The 23,159-nt window shown below is 41.3% G+C and overlaps 1 protein-coding gene across 1 annotated transcript in view; it reads left to right on the top strand.

The window, feature by feature from the left end:
* The window catches only part of dipk2b (divergent protein kinase domain 2B), a 30,929-nt gene extending 9,226 nt beyond the window's left edge, over positions 1-21,703 (top strand). The window contains exons 4-5 of the mRNA XM_039745160.1: positions 2,609-2,897; positions 18,571-21,703. Coding sequence (XP_039601094.1) covers positions 2,609-2,897; positions 18,571-18,914 — 633 coding nt within the window. The 3' untranslated portion in view covers positions 18,915-21,703. The remainder of the gene's footprint in view (positions 1-2,608; positions 2,898-18,570) is intronic.
* Positions 21,704-23,159: the final 1,456 nt, after the last annotated feature.

Raw genomic sequence — 23,159 nt, 5'->3', positions numbered from 1 at the left:
TTCTACAGCAATCTCTGTGTATGTCATACCGTGCCATACCACCTGCACTTCAGAACAGGTCACCCACCTGAAGCTTAGCATGTTCAGGTCCGGCCAGTACTTGGATGGGAGACCACCTAGGAAAGCTTTGATTGCTGCTGGAAGAGGTGTTGGTGAGGCCTGTACGGGGCACTTACCCTGTGGTCTGTGTGTGGATCCCAATACCCCAATTCAATGATGAGGACATCACACTTTAAAAATGGTGCCGTCCTTCTGATGAAATGTGAAAACAAGGTCCTGACTCTCTGTGGTCATAAAGATCCCTTTGACATCCAAACCCTAACCCTAAGAGTAGAGTGCATCCCAATTTCCAGGCTAAACTGCGCATCACGGCCTCAGTAATCCTCCCCTGTCCCTTATCCTTATTAATTAACTATCTTGCTCACCGCTTCAACACCTAATGGCTAATGTGTGGTGAGCATACTGGCACAGTAATGGCTGCTGTCACATCACCCAGGTGGTGGTTGAAGAGTAATGAGAAAAGTGCTAAATGAATGGAATTAGCTATTGTTATTATTATTATTAGTAGTAGTAGTACTATGCCTCACCCCACCACACTGCTGGGCGGCCCATGTTCTGGAGCATACCTTTAGCCGGTTGTACTTCTACCTTTGTGGTGTCGAGTGACTCTCCTGTGTTATGATGCCATCAAACTAAGTGGTGCTGTGGAACTTTTGTCTGCGCTGAATGGATTCTTCTTAGGCCCAGATCTGATCCTCTTTGGTGCACACAAACGTCACAAAAACTAAACTCCCACATTAAAGGGCAATTAGAAGAAGAATCATCAAGCAAAGAATGGCTAGATAGAAGAAGAATCACAAGAGAGAGGAGGTCAGCATTGGATTTGTACTCGATCTGAAATCCTGGAGGATGAAGAGGATACTGCTAGGACACACCAACAAAGGGCAATGAGGGTACTGCACCAGCTAAATGTCCTCTCATTCAGAGTTTCTCAACCTTTCTAGTGTTGCAATGCCCTTTTTTCTATTGTAACACCTTTATGACCTCCTTGGTGAACTGAGCAGGATCAAGAAAGTCAGGGCTTGGTGTCCTATTGTGAACCGAAGACATCAAGATGTTTCAAGTGTGATCGTTGCGACCCAGTGGTCAAGAAACACTGCTCTAGGCCATAGGTGGCACCCTTAGGGAGAACTACCTCTAATATATACAGGGCCCAGCAATATACAAAAGTAGGCCTAAGAGGGCAGGTGGGCTTTTGTTGTATGCCTTGCTGTTATTTTTTGTTTTTGAGCATTAAGTCACTTGATGTCTGTGTCAGGATAAGCTCTGGGTAGCGTATAGGACTATGTCTGCTGCAGGTAATTGTTGTAGGTAGGTAAGTACAGGAGAATACACACATTGTTACACAGACACAAGAAAACAACATTATACTACTTTGTACACACACATAACATTTTTAAAAATGATAATATTGAACTCTAACAGTATATGATGACGTTTCAGAGTTCAGGAAGATCTCAACAATTACTATAAGCCAAAACACTTCTAACTCTGGGAATAAAAGAGTTCTGAAATCTGTGGCTCTTCAACCTCAGGATCCTAAATCTGGGGCCTGATGTCAATAAATGAAACAGAAGGCCGCTGGTGCCTAAAAGAACCAAGTCAGCGTTCTTTCTAATTTGTTGGTGCCACAACTCAGTCACAAAGAGCTGCTGCTGCAAACCAATAATTGTACGACTAATTTTGACAATATTGCTTGGGCGGTTTGTTTTCACTGTTAAGGCTTCCCTACATATAACATATAAAAGCAAATGCGACAATCAATTTCATACAATCCTAATATCACAAACCACAAAGAATAATTCAGCATGTAATTCTTGTCAGGCTCTGCCAGAAAACCCTCTCTGGAGTTGTGCAGGATGAATGCAGCTCTCGCGCTGTCTCTGGTACCTGAGGTGCTCTCTGACTGTTATCTTCACCAGATGCTACTGGAGTGTACAGAAGTTTGGAGGTTAGAAAGATATGGAAGGCTGCAACTGAAAAGTCGGAGGGCTAAATGTGCCAGTGGTGGTGCTCCAGAGTGTCAGGGTTATAACTTAAAGACAGTATAGTTTGGTACAGTAAACCAATCAGTGCTTCTCTAGAGGATTCACCTGTCTCTCACTAGAAATCTCATGGAACTTTCTGAGCGTTTCTTCAGACAGAGCCCCAGAAAAACGTTTTGTCACTGAAACAGCAGGGTAAGGAAAAGAAATGTACAGTATAACAAAAAGGTAATTCAAACATAATAACTTATAATAATCAGTGGAAATAAATATATTTCTTGTATATGAAAGAAAATTCTTTCAAAAGCAGGTTGAGCAAAAAGCTATTTGAATACACTGACCATGGTGATGTATTGAATATCAATTGCCACTGATGACTGTAAATATTATTCTATTAAAATTGGTTTAAAGTTAAAAAGAAATTTTAATTCAAATATTTCTCATTATTGTGCAGCAAAATTATTAAGGATTAAAGAGAAAAGCACGAATTTCTTGCTTCAGTAATTTACTAGGCACGTAGCTGTGAGCAAACTCAACAATTTCCTTTGTCGTGTCTTTTTAAGATATTTCCTGGAAAAGAAGGCTGGCCCTTCCCAAGGTATCATGGATCCTGTGGGAGAATGATGGTGACAGCTGGAACGGAGCCCCTCCGTAGGTACTATGGTGCTCCCCTGGAGACAGTAGCAGACCTGGCCTATCAGCTTCTGCACATCACGGAATTCCTGAGGGAAAACGGGCTCAGCTACCTCTTGTACTACACGGCCGTCAGTGCTGACATGTTTGGCACTTTCGAGGACGGTCGTCTGTTCATCACAGATGCCAGCACCATAGGAGTCATTGACAAGCAGGAAGGTAGGCATTTGGCTTCTATTTTGTAATCACTGTTAATTAAAGCTAAGAATCAAAGTTTTAAGAGCAATAAACTCAGATGTTTCTAAAACTGAGCTATAAACCCATCCATTCCAATAAATAACATGTCAAGAATGAATCCCTTGTCATTTGTTCCATGTTATGAATAGTATTATAAGACTTCTGCAGGGAGCCATTTCTTCATATAAACACACAGCAGCATCCCCACATTCGCTGAGGCATTCTGAGCTTCAGCCTCTAAAATGTTACCAGACTTACCAGAGTACTGGTCACAGACACAGGCCAGTGCAGACCTACCGTGGATTTAGAAAGTATTCAGACCCCTTCCCGTGGACTATGATGTTTGCTGATGACATTGTGATCTGTAGCGATAGTAGGGAGCAGGTTGAGGGGACCCTGGAGAGGTGGAGATATGCTCTAGAGAGGAGAGGAATGAAGGTCAGTAGGAACAAGACAGAATACATGTGTGTAAATGAGAGGAAGGTCAGTGGAATGGTGAGGATGCAGGGAGTAGAGTTGGCGAAGGTGGATGAGTTTAAATACTTGGGATCAACAGTACAGAGTAATGGGGATTGTGGAGGAGAGATGAAAAAGAGAGTGCAGGCAGGGTGGAATGGGTGGAGAAGAGTGTCAGGAGTAATTTGTGACAGACAGGTATCAGCAAGAGTGAAAGGAGAAGTCTACAGGACGGTAGTGAGACCAGCTATGTTATATGGGTTAGAGATGGTGGCACAGACCAGAAAGTAGGAGACAGAGCTGGAGGTGGCAGTGTTAAAGATGCTAAGATTTGTACTGGGTGTGACGAGGATGGATAGGATTAGAAATTAGTACATTAGAGGGTCAGCTCAAGTTGGACGGTTGGGAGACAAAGTCAGAGAGGCGAGATTGTGTTGGTTTGGACATGTGCAGAGGAGAGATGCTGGGTATATTGGGAGAAGGATGCTAAGGATAGAGCTGCCAGGAAAGAAGAAAAGAGGAAGGCTTAAGCGAAGGTTTATGGAGGTGGTGAGAGAGGACATGCAGGTGATGGGTGTAACAGAACAAGATGGAGAGGACAGAAAGATATGGAAGAAGATGATCCTCTGTGGCGACCCCTAATGGGAGCAGCCGAAAGAAGAAGAAGGCGGCCTACACTCAGTAACCCATAATGAGAAACACGTTTTCAGAGAGGTTTGCAAATGTATTTAAAAATTGAAAACTGAAATGTCTCATTTATATAAGTATTCAGACTCTCTGCTGTGGTACTCCAAATTTTGGTCAGGTGCTTCTCCCTTGAGATGTGTCTACAACCTGAATGCAGTCCATCTGTAACAAATCAAATGGGGTCAATTAAAGAAAGGCACACAGGATGTCAGGGTTACCACCAAGCCTGGGAAGTCTCTGCGATCAAACTGTGAAGAGCCATAGATTAGGGTGATGATATCAAACCATTCCGAAAGCTTTTGAGTGGCCTCAAAAATTGTGAAATGGAAGAAGTTTATAACCAACAGAACTCTTCCTAGAGTTGGTCATCTGGCCAAACTGACAGACCAGACAAGAACAGCCTTGGTTAGGTAGGTGGCCAAGAACCGAAAGATCACTCTAAAAAAGCTTCAGAAGTTCTCTGCTGAGATGGGAAACCCTGTTGGAAGGACAACCATCTCAGCAGCACTCCATCAATAAGGCTTTTATGGTAGAGTCACTTCACTATATATGACGGACCAAATGGCATTTAAAGGACTCTTGTCATCTGAGGAGACAAAAAACTTAACTCTTTGGGCTGAACTCAAAGACTGGTGAAGACATGGCACTACTCATCACCTGCCTACTGTGAAGCATGGAGGTGGTGCTCCCCAGTGGCAGGAGAAGGGAGACCGGTCTGAAACTTAGGCAAGGAGGAATGTAGCCAAACACAGAGAAGTCCTTTAATAAATCCTGCTACAGAGTGACCTCAATCGTTCACCTTTCAGCAAGACAATGACCAGAAGCATACAGCCAAGATAAAGCTGGTGTGGCTTTGCAACATGCTGTTCTTGAGTGGTCCATACAAAAGCCAAACTAGAACATGTGTGGAGAGACATGAAGATGACAGTTTACAGACATTTCCCATTCAATCTAACAGTGTAACGATTGAGAGGATCTGCCAGGAAGAGTGAGACACTTTCCCCAAGAAGATTCAAAGCTATAATTACTGCCAAAGAGGCTTCCATAAGTGTACTAAATGAAGGGACTGATAAAAGACCAGAGCTAGAGGGGGGCTATGCTCCCCCCTGTCATGTTGCAAGCTTGTGATTGTACTTTGGGAATTGTGAAGGCCCCTCACCTCCATGTTTCACTTGAGCTCCTGAGAACCTCAATGGGGACCACTGCCCTGCCGTTCTGCGATCGCAGCATTAACTGCCCCACTGGCCTAAGCATTGTAAGGGCAACCTTGGTTGGAATACTTCTATAAAGGAGAGACTTCAGTTTTTGATCTTTAATAAATTTGTGAATCTTTCCGAAAACATATTTCCACTTTATCATTATAGGTTACTGAGAGTAGAAAAGTGGCAGATTTTACCACGATAAAGTGTGAAGACAGTGAGAGGGTCCTTTCTGAATCCACTGTTTGCAATCAAGCACCATAAAACATAGTTGACTTTATTTATTGTTACTTTCAAATTTAGGAAAAGCATATATGTTTCATGTTGTTCAAAATGTTACTCTTATATCTTTGAAATGAACCAGCAACATCTTATGGCCGTATCGATGTGATAACAAAAATGTAACTGCTCCGGTTTCGTGACTGCTCCACGCCTTCGCAAGAACACAATGTCTATCGGTGACTCCAGGTTGTACTGTGATGTGGAGTTTCCACTAGAGGTGTCTTTCCTAAGCAGATTAGCCCACCCCCATGAGTCCATCAGATAACACAACATTCTCAAAGTCACTCGATCCACTTCAGGATCATGGATGCCTGTTCTGTCAGCATCAGACACAAGGCTGGGACCAAACCTGGATGTGGGACCAGTCCGTGCCAATGCCCTCTCAAACACCCACACTTGTGACGTGAATGTGGAGCTGGCAGTTGATGTGACAAACACCTTTGAGGTGTGGTACAGGGAGCACCAGATATCCTCAAATAGCTACAGTCACTTACTGACCTCAAGAGGAAAGGAATGTGAAGCTGAGAGATTAAAACTGACATGGAACTGCAAACTCTAGTGAAATGAGGAAGCCCCCGGGCTTGGGGGACCACATCTGGCAGCTCACAAGCTCCCCTCGTAGGCTGAGAGTCCTGACTTACAACTCAGAGTAGATGATCAGGAAAGAGAGCTGCTTATCGTGTTGAGTGCCCGCTGTGAAATGAACAAAACTTAAACAGGGCACACAAATGCTGCCTTTCATTAGGACAGAACAGGGTTTGGACTTTTTAGGCCTTTCTTTTCAAAAAGTTCCACAGTAAAACACCCAAGGATTCACTTCAATTCTAGTTTTTTACACGTCTAAAGTCTTGACCCAGGAGCTGAAATGAACTGATAAGAACGTGGAGTCAAGGCTGTTATAGTTTCACTTTTTATACCAGCTTTTATTTCAGTTCTTACTGGAAATTACTTTAGTTTTAGTTCTTCTTGAAAATGTATTTTTAGTTTAGCTTTTATTTCACATTGACATTACTACTTTTTTTTACATTCATATTAGTTTCAATTTTAGTAATTATCTGTGGTTGTGATGCCCCGTGTGCCTGCTGTCTGGCATCTTCCATCTCCCTGGGCAATGACAGTCATGAACCAAGATGGAGAATGAGGACACACTACAAACAAGTGATGGTGTAGAAGTGCATAGTGCATTTATTAAAAGCAAAGAGCAAAAATGTGCCGCAGAAAGCCATTAATAAATAATCCATTAAAACAGTATAGCGAGGATAAAAGCAATAAATAAATCCAATAAAACCCAAGTCTGAACTGGCCTTCCAAGGTGCTCCTCACGTTCACTCTCCCTACTCACCCATCTCCCTGGGCTGAGACACACACGACTCCCGTCCTGGCCATCTTCATTCAGCTTCTGCCGGGATGTGCAGAGCCCAACTCCCTCATCATCCACAGGTTTGCTTGGAGCACACGATTGCTCCTAACCTCTGCAGTTTAGCTGGGGTCCACTCCTGGAGTGCCTTTCACTGTGTGTCTCTGAGGGGCTAACTGACAGCTTTGCTGCCTTCCTATCACACCGGCTCCCACCCGATTCTCTCCTCTCTCTTGTCACTGATCTTGCTTCCACAATTTCTCTTTCCTTTTATTCTCAACACATTTTTTTCTGTCCTTCTCAGACCCCTTTATCGCTTGAGGGTGCAGTGCTCTTACTAATGACCCATGAACGAGGAATGGCAGGGCTGATTGCACTTGTCTGTGAACAAGCAATCCCTCAGGTTTTGCCCTTAAGCACTCCTGAGCCGCTCGGCTTTCAGCACAGCACAGCACACACCTACACCCACAAAGTCTGAGCACCACTATTTTTAAAACTCCTGCATCGCCACAGACCCCAAGAAGCTTCACCACAATGGTCAAAGAGATATTATGGAGTTTTTGTGTCACAATCACCAATTTATCCAACTGCTGGCCTAAAAACTTATTAAAAAAATGATTAGAAAATAAATTCTACTGTGTTGTGACAGACAATGATAATAAACCACAGGGGTCTTAGGGGATTGGTGGCCACTGGGCTTGAATTGTTGTTTGAGCTTCATCTAGCTGTACTGAGGGAACTGCAGAAAATGTGTATAGTGTCAAGGCTTAGGAGTATCTGAGATATGAGTAGCCATAAAACAAGGACAGCAAGCACCTCGTGACAAACACCGAGAACATTCAATAGGTGAATGGACAGCCACAAAATGGCACAAACAGCATCTGTGTTTGATACACATATACTGTAAATACATATATACAGTATATATACATGTATATTACACACATACATACTGTATATACATAATAATACTTAAAGCAACAGAATCTCTAGACTCCGGTGTAAATTTTTGGGATGCCAAGCCAGCTGTAACCCCTTTTAGTAAATGGCTTGCAACTCCAAGAAGAAAAAAAAACCAGAAGCAAAACTGATTATTAATGAGAAGTAAGTTAAATCCAGGAACTCCATCTCATCAGTCTTATCTGATTAAATGATGCCATACCTATTGGCTCATCTGCTTAAATAGTTCAAGCCCAGAAGGGACAGGTCTTACTTCGCTCATTGGGGGTTGGGGCTAGGTATCTTCTCCTGGGGGAATGGCTCAGTGATGCAGAGAAAGTAGAAGATATTGTTAGTGACAGAACTCCCTCTTGCCCCGACATGGTATTGGCAAGCTTATCCTACCCTCCCCTGAAGTCCCTTTTTGTAAGTGCATGACTTTTTTATATATTTTAAAGTATATATATATATATATATACATACACACACTAGGAGGCTTCACCCCCTGCTCGCTCGCCAACCCCGTGTTTGGTTGTTTGGTTTTCTGGATACACACTTGTAAGATTTTTTTTCTTTGAATTGTTGCTATTTCATTAGTTTCACTTTTATTTCAGAACTTCTGTAAAAACAACATTTGGAATCTTTCGTGTCCCAATATGCTGAATCTTTTAAATGAGGTCAGTGAGACGTGTTTAATGACTTTGTACCATAATTCAGGATAGGTTTCTCTGTTTGGAATTTCAGCACAGACAAAACGATCCATATCATCACCAGTTAATAATTTTTTTTGCAAAGTAACCAATAGATGCATGTGAGTTAAATCCCGTTTTTGAAATTCTCTGACTTAAACTAATCTCCTTTTGTTTGCGTCAATGAGATCTGTGCTATCTTTTTTTTTGATACTGTAGTGACTGACGTAATAAAGTGTCACAAAAGTTTTACTTGTTTTACAATCGCCGACTGTGTAACCCCAAACACAACTTTCTAGCAGCCTCTCCAACCCCTCCTCCCATGGGTCTAGCCTCCCCCTTACCACATCAATCAGCTCCCGGCTATCAGTCTGCCGTGTTGTACTCTGCCCTCCCTCAATTGAACTTAACAGTCACTTAAAACAAAAAAGGCTTCAGCTTGGCTGGGACGCTATGTGGTGTAGTGAGTCCACAGCTCATGTAAAAAGGGCCACGCATCCGTGATTGTTCCTGGGGCCGCTGATTTGCCATAGCTGCCATGCCCTCTTGATATATAGAAGCGCAAGTTGGCTAAAGGATAGGGAGCAGGAGGGAAAAAAAAGGAAGGAAAGAGAAGAGGAAAAGAGAAAGAAAGAAGAGAACAGGAGGTTGTGAGAGAAGGCAGGAAGCAGCGTGGAGAGAGAGTGTTGGTGTGAGGGAGAAGGAGAGCGAGCAAGCGAGCAAGAGCAGGCTCGAATAAGAGAAACCAGGCAGCTGGGAGGTGAGTCCACGAGGGGAGTGTTTGGCCGACACTCGGTGGGGCTGAAGGAAGTGGTCACTCCAGCTGAGCGATTAAGGAGTTGGGGTGACCAGTAGAGGAGATGACTGACCGTCGAAAGGAGCGGGAGTCGAGGAGGCTTTGGGCTGATTTTAGCCCCAGGATGAGCGCCTTGGCCGCTTGGGAATTAACCCAAGTCTCGGTCTGGTTTGGAGCCCGACGTAGCCAGGGATCGGAGAGCTACCGGACCAGTGTGAAAGGCAGCTGTTCCTGCAGGTAGGCGACCCTCCTGTTGTAGAGCCCTATAGGAGAAGCAGGGGAGCCGGCAAGTACAGAAGGTAGCATGAAGACACTGAGCTTTGTTGTTTTTTTAAAAAAGAGACTGTTTCATGCCGTGGTTTTAACCTCGTTGTTTTTAAAGGATCGTTTTTCTATTTATTGGTTTTTTAACCTCCACGTTTCAACTGTTTTTATGGATTATTTATTTTCAGACGTTTTTGAATGCACTGCACTTTATTTAATTTGAACATTGTTTTTGTTTATTGTTTTAATAAAAGCACTTTACACTTTATATATAGATATAGATATACAGATTCCCTATATGTTTCCCCTGATCATCGTTGAGATGTTTCTGCAGCTTAATTGGAGTCCACCTGTGGTAAATTCAGTTGATTGGACATGATTTGGAAAGGCACACACCTGTCTATATAAGGTCCCACAGTTGACAGTTCATGTCAGAGCACAAACCAAGCATGAAGTCAAAGGAATTGTTTGTAGACCTCCAAGACAGGATTGTCTCGAGGCACAAATCTGGGGAAGGTTACAGAAAAATTTCTGCTGCTTTGAAGGTCCCAATGAGCACAGTGGCCTCCATCATCCGTAAGTGGAAGAAGTTCGAAACCACCAGGACTCTTCCTAGAGCTGGCCGGCCATCTAAACTGAGCAATCGGGGGAGAAGGGCCTTAGTCAGGGAGGTGACCAAGAAACCGATGGTCACTCTGTCACAGCTCCAGAGGTCCTCTGTGGAGAGGGGAGAACCTTCCAGAAGGACAACCAAGTCTGCAGCAATCCACCAATCAGGCCTGTATCGTAGAGTGGCCAGACAGAAACCACTCCTTAGTAAAAGTAACATGGCAGCCTGCCTGGAGTTTGCAAAAAGGCACCTGAAGGACTCTCAGACCATGAGAAACAAAATTCTCTGGTTTGATAAGACAAAGATTGAATTCTTTGGTGTGAATGCCAGGTGTCACGTTTGGAGGAAACCAGGCACCGCTGAAAACCAGGCCAATACCATCCCTACAGTGAAGCATGGTGGTGGCAGCATCGTGCTGTGTAGATGTTTTTCAGCGGCAGGAACTGGGACACTAGTCAGGATAAAGAGAAAGATGACTGCAGCAATGTACAGAGACATCCTGGATGAAAATCTGCTCCAGAGCATTCTTGATCTCAGACTGGGTCGACGGTTAATCTTTCAGCAGGACAACGACCCTAAGCACACAGCCAAGATATCAAAGGGGTGGCTTCAGGACAACTCTGTGAATGTCCTTGAGTGGCCCAGCCAGAGCCCAGACTTGAATCCGATTGAACATCTCTGGAGAGATCTTAAAATGGCTGTGCACCGACGTTTCCCATCCAACCTGATGGAGCTTGAGAGGTGCTGCAAAGAGGAATGGGCGAAACTGGCCAAGGATAGGTGTGCCAAGCTTGTGGCATCATATTCAAAAAGACTTAAGGCTGTAATTGCTGCCAAAGGTGCATCGACAAAGTATTGAGCAAAGGCTGTGAGTACATGTGATTTCTCAATTTTTAATTTTTAATAAATTTGCAAAAACCTCAAGTAAACTTTTTCACTTTGTCATTATGGGGTGTTGTGTGTAGAATTCTAAGGAAAAAATGAATTTAATCCATTTTGGAATAAGGCTGTAACATAACAAAATGTGGAAAAAGTGATGTGCTGTGAATACTTCCCAGATGCACTGTATATAGATACAGTACAGGCCAAAAGTTTGGACACACCTCCTCATTCAATGTGTTTTCTTTATTTTCATTAACCATTTACATTGGTAGATTCTCACTGAAGGCATCAAAACTATGAATGAACACATGTGGAGTTATGTACTTAACAAAAAAAGGTGAAATAACTGAAAACATGTTTTATATTCTAGTTTCTTCTTCAAAATAGCCACCCTTTGCTCTGATTACTGCTTTGCACACTCTTGGCATTCTCTCGATGAGCTTCAACAGGTAGTCACCTGAAATGGTTTTATTTTCAGTTATTTCACCTTTTTTTGTTAAGTACATAACTCCACATGTGTTCATTCATAGTTTTGATGCCTTCAGTGAGAATCTACCAATGTAAATGGTCATGAAAATAAAGAAAACACATTGAATGAGGAGGTGTGTCCAAACTTTTGGCCTGTACTGTATGTATATGTATATATAGATATAGAGAGATCGGAGCTGTAAGGCATGTCTGGAAGGCAGTCTGAAGGGTCACCATCTTGGAGATGTTGATTTTCTGTCCTATCCAGGAACTGGCCAAATGTAAGGGTCTCATGAACAGTAAATGGCCTGTAATTGAAAAACTGGATGGAGTGAAAATGGTTAGCTAGACTAGATAGCTAGTTAAATAAAAAGAGGGAAAAAATTATTAAGAGTTCTAAATCTTAAACAGCAAACTAATTAAAAGTAAGGCATCAGTGGTTACTAATTAAGTAAGTGGCTGAAATGAAAACCACTGTGGACCCCCAGGAGCTGAATTTGGCACCTCTTGTTTATAGGCTATCCATGCAGTGTCAGGGACACAGGAACAACATGAATGGAGTCAACTCGGAGACTTCACATCAGCAGCAGACCTATCGCCAAGGCAAATCTTAAGGTTGGCATTGTCATTTCTGTGATGGGCAATGTGGATTTGCAATTTAAAATCAAATTAAGCCCGGTGTTAGTTCAGAGAGCTATTTTAACAAAGCACTGGTGTCAAAATAATTTAAATTACATATAAACAGCACCAATCAATCAATCGATCGATCTATCATCCAACTCAAGTTAACCCAAAGAACAGCTTAGGCCACCAAAACCAAAAAACACAGCCAGCCAAAAGCGTATCAAAGGTTCTGCATGCAAGAACAAGTGCTGCATCAACCATACTGTATATTATATTTATCATGTCTAATATCTATAATGTCATTTTTCATATTACATACATTTATACAAAATTTTAAAAACATTATTAATGGATAGGCCTAGCCAGTCTGAAGCCCACCCAGAAACCAAAACACAGATCTTTGTCATACAGCAAGAAAACCAATAACACCAAAAGAAGAAAAAGAAAAAAATGATTGGGGGCAACACTCAAACCCTTGGGACTATGTGGCAGTGATGCCAGCCAGTGTGCCACCATGTTGTACATCAATTTTATTTTTAGTGACTTTTATACTTATGAATCAAGAATTGGTTCATTTTTTAATTGGCACCACTAGTAGGACTTTTGTTTGAGTTTTTTAGGTTTTATTTTCAAAGTGAATCTATGAAATGATGTCTTGTCAAAATTTAAAAAAATGTGCTTTACTGTTTAATTCAATATGTCCACAATGTTGGTCAGCACTGCTGCCTCAGAGGCCACTGATATAGCATAGGACACAATCACAGTAAAATAAAAAAAGTCAATATGGCAACAGGACTGCACGTCTGCGCTTCACAAGCATTGCTAAAGACTGATTTAATAGTCTAGGGGGCTCCACCCCCTGCTCACCCGGGTTTGGTTTACCAGATATACAATTTAAAGAGATTGTTATTTTCATGGGAATTGTTACATATGCATTATTTTCACTTTTACTTTAAAACTTTTGTAAAAACAATACTTTTCCTTTACTTCTGTCCCAGAGCGTGGCTGCATCTCTTTCTCGCAGGATGTATAACGCAGCTCACGTTGTGAAGGGGGTGCGGCTGAACACACGCTAAGGAGATGGCATTGGATCATCTGCTGGCTTTCTGCTGCTGCTGCTGTACGTCGATCATTTAAAAGCCTGTACAGAAGCTGTCCTTTTGCAACTTCATGTCGCTCGCATAGTGAAGGGGGTGTTTTTGCTGAACGCAAGCTAAGGAAAAGTGGTCGGATCATCTGCTGGCTTCCCCTGCTGGCAAGCTGCACATTCTGCTTGTCGTTGTTTTAAGAGCTGGGAGCACAATATGTCTGTCTGCCAAAAGCATTCCAACAACTGCTTGGTTAGATGTCCGTGAACTTGTTTTAAATGTGGTCTCACTGCCTTCTCTCGCGTGACATTAAAGTGTCTCTCACGGGATGTCAAATTGTCTTTGTGTGACGTTAAAGTGTCTCTTGCACAGGCGTCAAATTGTCTTCCAAGAACATCACGTCTCGTCTCCCTAGTCTCCCTCCCCGGATTTTTTTTTTTATAATAGAGAGAAATTGTTCAAATGGGCTTACATGAAAACGTGATAAATGCTGTCTGTTGTTGTCCAGCAACATCTATGACTTGATTGATTACACTCTCCACATTCACTTCTGGCAAACTGAAAAAGTACTTCACGGTCAGTCTATGGCTGCAGAAACTCCAACATTGTGCATTGGCTGGACGGTGCTATTGCTTTCTTTGCATACGTAGACTAAGCTACAGCAAACAGAATTTATAAGTGAAATTTCAAGATATTAGCTATACTTTAATTTCATTGAATTTTGAGATTATATTTAATCTAGTCATTTTATTTCAGTGACCTAAACTTAATTTAAATATGTGAATCATGACAGTAAAATGATTCTGTTGTCCCCATCACTGTAATCTATGCGTTAGGCTGGTGGGTTAAATACACAAATGTTTGAAAGGAATGTTTTTTATACTGTTGTGAAACTGTAATTTCTCTTTCACTTATATGTCAAGGATTTGATCTTTTTACAGAAATGTGAAATGCAAAAATGAAAAGAAAAAGCCTACCAATGCAACCCATGTGTTTTTGAAACATGCATATTTTTCCTGACAGTCTTGCTCAATGGCTTCCCTCTCGTGTCCACAGGTTTTTAGATATGCAGCTTTGGCAGGGATGATTCCACTCAGAGTATCTTTAAGCACTTGCCGTTGAGAGCTGACAAATATGCTGATGCCCTGGACTGTAAATCACTTGCAGTCTGCATGTAGCTGAGGTTCATGACCTTTCCACATAATTTTGTGCCTGTAAAAAATTGTGTGAAGATGCAGCTTTTTACAGTTCACGACAAGGACCAGACCTAATTTTGCTCCTTCTACATTTGTATTTTAAAGCACTGATAATTTAGAAAATGCAGATTGTTTTGACCTTGGTGAAAGCACACTCATAGTTACAACTGCAGTTTCTTTCTCTGGCATTGACATAAACAAGTTTAAGGAACATTGAGTTATTTAAAAAATTACTGTTGGAGGGGACTAGCTAGTGACCCCCCTTCACGTACAGTAAGGGTGTGTAATAGTGATCGCAAATAATAGGGACTTATAATCTCAAGCACTAACAAACATACTGGTGTCCTCGCGGCATACAAACTCAATCATTTGGGCTATTGGGCCACTTTCTAACCAACTGTCTTATTTCTACCATACATGTTCTAAATATCAAGGAGCGACTTTGATAGCCCAGCAGGCAAAGACGACAGTCTTCCACCACTATGTGCTCTAATATTAACTTCAATCACTCAGGACAAAGTATAGAAATGTAAAAGCAATTTGACATTGATTACAGTATAATGATACAAAGTATAAAAACAGAACAGAAGATAAAGCAGATAAAAAAAGAAAAATCTTAGAAAAGCTTCCTAAAAATCAGCATTGTCAAGGGTGGATGTTTTCCTGGGCGCCGTTCGGCCTTATTCGTAGGTTACTCTCTCCGGCGTCCAGATGAAATTGTCTCGTGTCTTAATCTCCGATGTCACTTCTTATGATGCTCTGCTTTTGTTGCCTCCTGGACCTTTGAGCGAGCCACGTACATGTTCTAATTTCACATAGTCATGTGACACTGCACACATCTGATTGGCTGGCTTTCTGTCCTTATGACAGATGACACTGCACAGTCTTTGATCTTTTAATGGTCCCAGGCTATAAACTACTTGAAGCAGCTCCTGGTCCATGCATAGTTTCCATTCTTAGGTGATAAACTAATTGAATCGGCAACTTTGAGGTTCTAAATTACTGGTACAACACAGAAAGAAAGCATGAAAGAGAAACACTTTCATTGTGAATTGCCTCTGTAATTAAATATCTTGTAAGAGTCCTATTAATTCAGTTCATCCTGGTACATTTGAGCAAACAATTCAAATTAATCTAAGCAGTCTGCAGTTTAAAAAACGGAGGAGCTTCCACTCCAAGGCAACTGTGCTTCAACATTTACAGCAGGAATTAGAAGCATTATGGACTTCTAGCTACAGCCACCTGTAACACGAGGGTGAGAAAAATAACACGGGAAAGAACTACCATATGTCTTTTAATTAATTTACAGCAAACACTTATTCATTTTATTGTATTCTTCTAATGTGGCACCGCAGCAGTTCAAAAGCATAAACATCTGAGGAACTTAAATTACTAATGTATGGTCACCATGAAATTAACACTTTATTTTTATTTAAAAATCAATAGCAATAGATATCCTAAGGAATATTTCAGTATAATTGGGCTTCAAATAAAAAAAAAAAAACCTCAATTTCTTTTAATTAACAAACCAGCTCCAAAAATTAGCTTTACAGGCCCGGGACCTCAATGTGACCCAACTCCCAAGGGTCTGCGTACTGTAGATCTTCTGCTGATGCTTTCATTTCCTCCCACAGGCCAAACGTGTGCAAGTTGGGTTTACTGGCAAGTCTAAGATGGCCCAGAATGACTTCATGTGTATGTATTTTGCGATGGACTGGCACTTCATCTAGTGTTTGCATTTGTCCCTGAAATGGAAAAAAGTGGTGGGAAAACCTTTGGGTGGATGAATTACAATGCTGCTCGATTCTGACAGATAAAAGACTTTCATTACAATCTATATATATATATATATATATAATTCATTAAGGTAAGACACCCATGGAAAGCACGCCGGAAGGGGCGTGGATTCACTAAGCCGCCGACAAGTAAGACGCCCATGGCACACGCAGGAAGGAGCCACGCCCATCAACTCTAAGACCATTGGATACGACGACAACTCACAGAACCACACCCACCAACTCGGACGCGATTCCTTATCTATAATGAAGTGTTCGATCAGAAGAAAATATAAAGCTGGTTTTAAATTAAATACCGTTGAAGGGGCGAAAAAAATTGGTAACTGTGCTGCTGCAACAAAATTCGATGCATCTGAGGAACTGGTACGAGATCAGAAAAGGCAAGAAGATGTTAAAAAAAAAAAATTGCAAGTGTTGCATTTTTGAACACAAGTATATATGGTATGTTATCACCAGGGCCGGCACTGCCATTAAGGTGAATTAGGTATTCGCTCCAGGCGCATAAGGGGGTTAGCTACCCAACAGTTGGTTGGCACATTAATAAAAGCTTGACCTGGGCCACAAAATAACGTAGCACCGGTACTGGTTGTCACACTCGATCAAAAGGACTGCTGTTAAAAGAGCTGATAACGAGAACCACAAGAAATACAGATTTCAGTACTCGAAACACCAAAAATCAGCAAATCTGCCTAACAGCACCAGTAGATGCACAGCTGAGGTTGCACATGATCCATCTTCTGCATTACATTTCTAAATGAATAACTAAAGAAATTAACATCACTGTCTAAAGGGAAAGGCAAATATACTGTGATCAAACAGAGCCACGTGTAAATGAAATGTGATTATCTACAGTGGAACCTCAGGTCACGAACGTCTCAGAACACGTACAAATTGGGTTATGACCAAAAAGTTCGCCAAACTTTTGCATCTGTTCACGACCACACACTTGGGTGATGAACAAGCCACTTTCCCTTTGATTCATACGCACGATGATTTCTGCACGTGTTCAGTCTCTCCCTGTGTATCCGCTGTGCAGAGAGAGAGAGAGAGCGCGAAAGTTAAAGAAGGCACTGGGCTTGTTTTTAAAGAGACTGCTTCAAGCATTGTTTTAATCTCGTTGTATTTAATGAGGGCTTTTTCTATTGGATTTTAACCTCCACTTCACTTCTGTTTTTATGGGATCATTTATTTATTGAAGGATTCTGAAAGCACTGCATTTTATTTAATTTGGACTTTGTTTTTGATTGTTGTTTTGTTGAATTTAATAAAAGCACTTGGCACTTTTTGCACCATCCGATTGCTCCATTGTAGTGGCTCACTGTCGTGCTCTTCGGTAACATTACTGACGGTGATGGGTTTAAGGGCTCTCGGAAGCAAGATGGGAGCATACAGCAAACCCGCATAGTCACAGACTTTACCTCAAAACTGTAATCTCCTCTCCACCTAGTTCCTCCTCACTTCCTTCATGCCAGAACTCAACTCATGCAAGGTTAGTTTTCTTGGTTGTTTATGGTTAGTTTGTGTAAATTACGGATTTTTCAAATGTTCATTTTTTTCCCTGTGCTTAAAACTCATTAAAAAAAGTGTTTACAGTGAGCGGTTCGTAAGGCTATAGCATGAACTCTTGCAATGTCTGAAATGTTAGTTTTCTCTGTTCAAGGTTTTTTCAGTGTTATTCAATATTTTTACATTTAGTTTACTATTACACTGTGCATTCTATGGTATAGTTAACTATTTTTGTGCTTAAAATCTTAAAAAAAAAAATATATTTTACATACAGCTTGTACGGTCCAGAACGGATTAATTGTATTTACATACAATCCTATGGGGGAAATTACTTCAGGTTCCACTGTATTTGGTAATTGGCTAGTATTTTTGGAGGTAAATGAATGTAACCAATTAATCCTGCACACATAAATAATTGCAGATCAAGCAGCAAACAACAAATGACTCAATCTTGTGAAATGAATAGAAACAGTACAGTACAGGCAGCTTTTAAAAGAGAGCCAAAGTGATAAAAGGCTGTCCTACCTGCCAACAAGAAGTTTCATCACTGCTGGATTTAGACATGGCCTCCAGGAGGTGGGTCCTTCTGCTGGCATTACATTATTGTTTTCAAGGAATAAAGGAGGAGATGGCCACCTTTCTCAAATCCATAATTAGTTGGTAAACTTGACTCAATGGTGGCTCCCAGTGACCCACGATCAGATAAGCCACAATGACATTGCATTGTTTTAATGGGTCTTTTTTTTTTTTAACAATTAAAAAATATTTTAAAAATGTCACAGTTCTTAAAAGAAGCCTCCTCTTTCGTTCTTACAGGTTATCCATTGGAGGGAAGACACAAGGAACAGCAAGATATTTTCTCCTGCCTCAGCATGGACTGCAGGCCATTTCCATCTTGCCAGTCAGTCAGAGAGGCACAAAGTCTCCTCCTGTTGTGCAAGGAGATCCTACCAAAGCTGCTGCTATCCCGGCAACGGACTAACCTACACCTCCATAAGGAAATGAAGCTGCTCCTCCACGACTGCAGTGCTGCTGCACTTTCTGACAAGAGCATTATACATGCAGCAAAGGAGCTGATGCTTCTGTTAAAGCCACTTCGTCCTTGCACACAGAGCTTCCCGTATCGCTATCCAGAATGTAAATACAACACGGACTACTAATAACAAAAAAGACAACACGCAGGTCTGTTCACAAGGGCTGATGAGCTCAAGGTTAGCTATGCTAGAAGACTCCAAGGTGTACACACACACACACACACACACACATATATACAAACATGGTGTGCCTTTTGGGACAAGATAAGGACATTTAAAGGCTGGCTGTGCAACACTGGGGACATTTCTTTCTATGTTGGTTAAGTGTTAGTTAATTTACCAATTTTTATGATGTGATTTCTAATAAGAGTATTTATTAATTTAGTACCGGACTATGACAACACTGTATACTCTACTTTGAATAATTTTGACAGCTTTGGGTGAGAGACCTTAGCATCAGATCATCACTGCCTTGGTTAGATTACACGCTGCTTCAATGGCTCGTCTTGACTGGAACACTTACTGTAGCTAACAGTGAGGATTGTCTGGTAGGTCTACCTTTGACTCCCTAAAACCAATCTGCACGTTTGCCTCAGTGCTCATTCATTTCTGCTGAAAGTCATGGCAGCTCATAAACTGCATGGAAAATTGGTGCCAAGGAAAATGAGGACAATCCTCAGAACCTGACATTCATGTTTCATAGACTACTTTTGAGCACACTGTTTTATATGCGATGTTATTTTTATTTGTTTCACTGACTTGTGTTCCATTGTAGTGTTTGGCGCCTCCAAAAAAAGGAGTAAAAAAATGAAACAAATTAATGAAGGGAAATTCTAGACTAGTACACCATTCGGGATTAGCTTCCAGCTGGCACCTGAACTGCTTAGACTCTGTGAGGGATAAATAGAGACAAAATACGACGATAACAATAAGATCTGCAGACCAGTCAGCGGAATAAATGCATTTCTGGCACTGCAACAATCTACTAGTTGCACTTGTTCATTTCTGTTTTATGTCTGTTCAACTCAATAAAAAAATCAATTACAAAACAGGTAGATATTCAAGTTGATCTCCCATTGTCTGTTCTAATCTAACATTTTCATCTCCTACCTGTAATACGTCACATTTACTTCCATTAAATTTCAAATCTACATAAGCCTGTATGTGGGTTTACATTATTCCATCTACTATACGGTCATCTGGAAATTTAATCTGTTTGCTTTTATATCCTTGTCCAGATCACTTAAATATATTAAAACAAGCAGTGGCCTCAGCACTGACCCCTGAGGGGCACCACTTTTACCATCATCTACTGTAAGGGTCCTTGCACCATAACTCTCAGCTTCCATTGTTTAAGATTGGTTTTGGCACCCATCTATCCACTACACCCAAAACATCCATCTCTTTTATTTTGATGCACAACCTGTCATGTAGGACCTTATCAAATGTCTTCGGAAAATCAAGATAAATAATATCATATGTGCCCATCTAACCATATACCTGTGCCACTTCCTCCTAAAACTCTCCCAAATATAAATCAATGCTGACTGCTCATTGGCACTCCTGTTCTTGGGGTCTGCGGCTCGGCCTTCTCCTTAATTGCTTGCATTGATCTACATGTTAAGCTTTTTGGCCTATAGCTGCTGTACTTGGCTTAGCATGATAATGATGAACCTTTTTTGTATATTATAATGGAGGAAAAAAATGATATATTTTATCTTTAGGTATTTCTAAATTCTGTCTTCCTATATTTAGGTATTTCTGAGAATAATGCATTTTTTTTAATCATTATATAATTACTATCTTACTTAAACTCTCTAGGGCCAACATTATCTGGTCACTGCAATTTATTGGACTTCAGCCTTTTTAGTTTAAGCAGCACTTCTCTCACTGTGTTCTCCAAATAACTGAGTATCTCCATAGCTACTGGAAAGTTGTTGAATTGTTAATGTGTAAAAACGTTAGAAAAATCTGAGTTCAGAGCATTTGCTATATATTTAATTTCTCCCTGCTGTTCTCAATACCTGCGGTGGGCTGGCACCCTGCCCGGGGTTTGTTTCCTGCCTTGTGCCCTGTGTTGGCTGGGATTGGCTCCGACAGACCCCTGTGACCCTGTAGTTAGGATATAGCGTGTTGGATGGGTGTTCTCAATACTTTTCACCTCATTCGTGACCATTCACTTTTATTCTGTTTACTGCTAACTGAACCACTTTAGGTTAGAGTTGCTTTTGCATTCTCCTCAGAAAGTGCATGGGAGAAAAGCACAGAGAGGCAAATGAGTTCAACAGTGTTTAAATATTTAAAGCAAGACAAATCCACCTTGGTAATAAATTCTGCTTTACATATACAGTACACAAATATAATTTCAAATATACTGTATAAGCCTTTCATAAATTATGATTTGAAAATACAAAGTGCAAGGAATAATACCATACTTTGGAGGAAAGAAACCACAAAACCAGGTAAATGTTAAGATTAACTGACTGTGCAATTTAGAGGGCCAGACATATGTAGCTCTGGATTATCCTGATGTTAATAGCATCACATGCAACTTAACTTGAGGCTAATCCCATTGTAGCATACAGCTTTTCACTGCTTTTTGTAACCGTTCACCAAATTACATTCCTTCATTTCTCTCTACTGTGACTGTTCTAAGTGGAAGAAATAACTCGCTAACTCGACCACTGGGAAGGCAGTTTAACGGATATTCTAACAAACGTGAAAGGACAGGAAGGAAGAGACAATGCCTTAGATCTGAACTATTTAATGCTGCTTGATTTTTTTTGACAACTTCTGTCCCGCGTGCTTTGGTTGCACCCTCTGTTATATAGATTAATTAACAGTTACTATTTGTCATTTTCTGAATTTTTACAATAACTAAATGTAGAGAAAAGTCAAGCAAAATTACACCTTTGATTGGCTAACTAAAAAGATTACAATATGCAAGTTTTCAAGGCAATCTTTTTAGTTAGCCAATCAAAGGTGCCATTTTGCTTGGCTTTTCTCTGCATTCATAATGGCTAACATTACGGTACAACACCCTAGTACTACAATAATTAAATAAAACTTAGATGTGTTATTTGTAAACCTGCCACGGGGTGCTCACCTCCGGTCTGGCGGCTTGTTGCTGGCCGACTGCTGATTACTTGGTCACTGTCTTTGCAGCAGGTAAGCAAGCTTTGGCTGAACTGCATTTTTCATTTTTTTATGAATTCCATTACAATATTATTGTCAAGGACAGAAAACATACACTACATTTATTGTACTTCCTGTTACATTTTGTAATGATGGGAACTGTTGAAGGCAATATATAAAATTCTAATTAACTAGCGACTGGGAGTCCGATCGAATCGGGCTACAAATTCAACGTTTGTGAAATCCATACTTTCTCTGCAAAGAGTTATTTGTTTTGTTAAGTTCTTTTAATTGATTTTGTTTATCATGGCACTGATTTGTGGTTAAAATAGACCTTTTAAGCCACCGCAAGCCACGGGCTGCTCGATTTTGTTCAACCTGTGCTGCATTTGCGGCTGCTCGAGCTTCTTCCGTCGCTTGTGCACGGCTGGCACGATGTCTGGCAGCGTTAGTAGCATTCTGTAGTGCATGTTCTTCATCTGTACGTTGTGTCCGATTTCGTTCCACGTTAGTAGCCGTACGTTGCTCACCCGTTTGTTGTGTACGTGTGGCCGCATTAGCAAGTCTACGTTCCGCGTCAGTCACGTGACTTCGTTTCCTACGCATCCTTCCCGCGGCCGCTGCTCTTGTGGCCGCTCGAGGTATTGCTGCGAACACCATACATACGGATAGAATCAAATTATATATAAGGATTATTTGGGGGTCTTCATTTCTTCCATGCTACAGTCTCTTTGGAGAAACATTAATACACGTGCATTACACTCAACACGATGTTGGAGTTTTTATTATTTTATGAACAAATACACACACAAATACACAAAATGTGTGTAAAAAGTATGTACGGTTCTCCTCCTCATACATTCTACTAGCCATCGTTGACTTAACGGAGAACATTCTCTTTTCAGCTTGGCTGCTGAATTTTAGGGGATAACAACTGCAGTCTACGAAACCTTCATTTCTTAACACCTGCGTGGAGTTTGCATGTTCTCCCCGTGTCTGCGTGGGTTTCCTCCCACAGTCCAAAGACATGCTGGTTAGGTGCATTGGCGATCCTAAATTGTCCTTGGTGTGTGTGTGTGCCCTACGGTTGGCTGGCGCCCTGCCTGGGGTTTGTTCCTGCCTTGCGCCCTGTGCTAGCTGGGATTGGCTCCAGCAGCCCCCTGTGACCCTGTAGTTAGGATATAGCAGGTTGGATGATGACTGACTGATGACTGACTAACCAGTGCTCCCTTTCTC

The sequence above is a fragment of the Polypterus senegalus genome, chromosome 2 (genome assembly GCF_016835505.1).
Source record: "Polypterus senegalus isolate Bchr_013 chromosome 2, ASM1683550v1, whole genome shotgun sequence".
Lineage (NCBI taxonomy): Eukaryota > Metazoa > Chordata > Cladistia > Polypteriformes > Polypteridae > Polypterus > Polypterus senegalus.
This window is presented reverse-complemented; position numbering and strand designations above follow the sequence as displayed.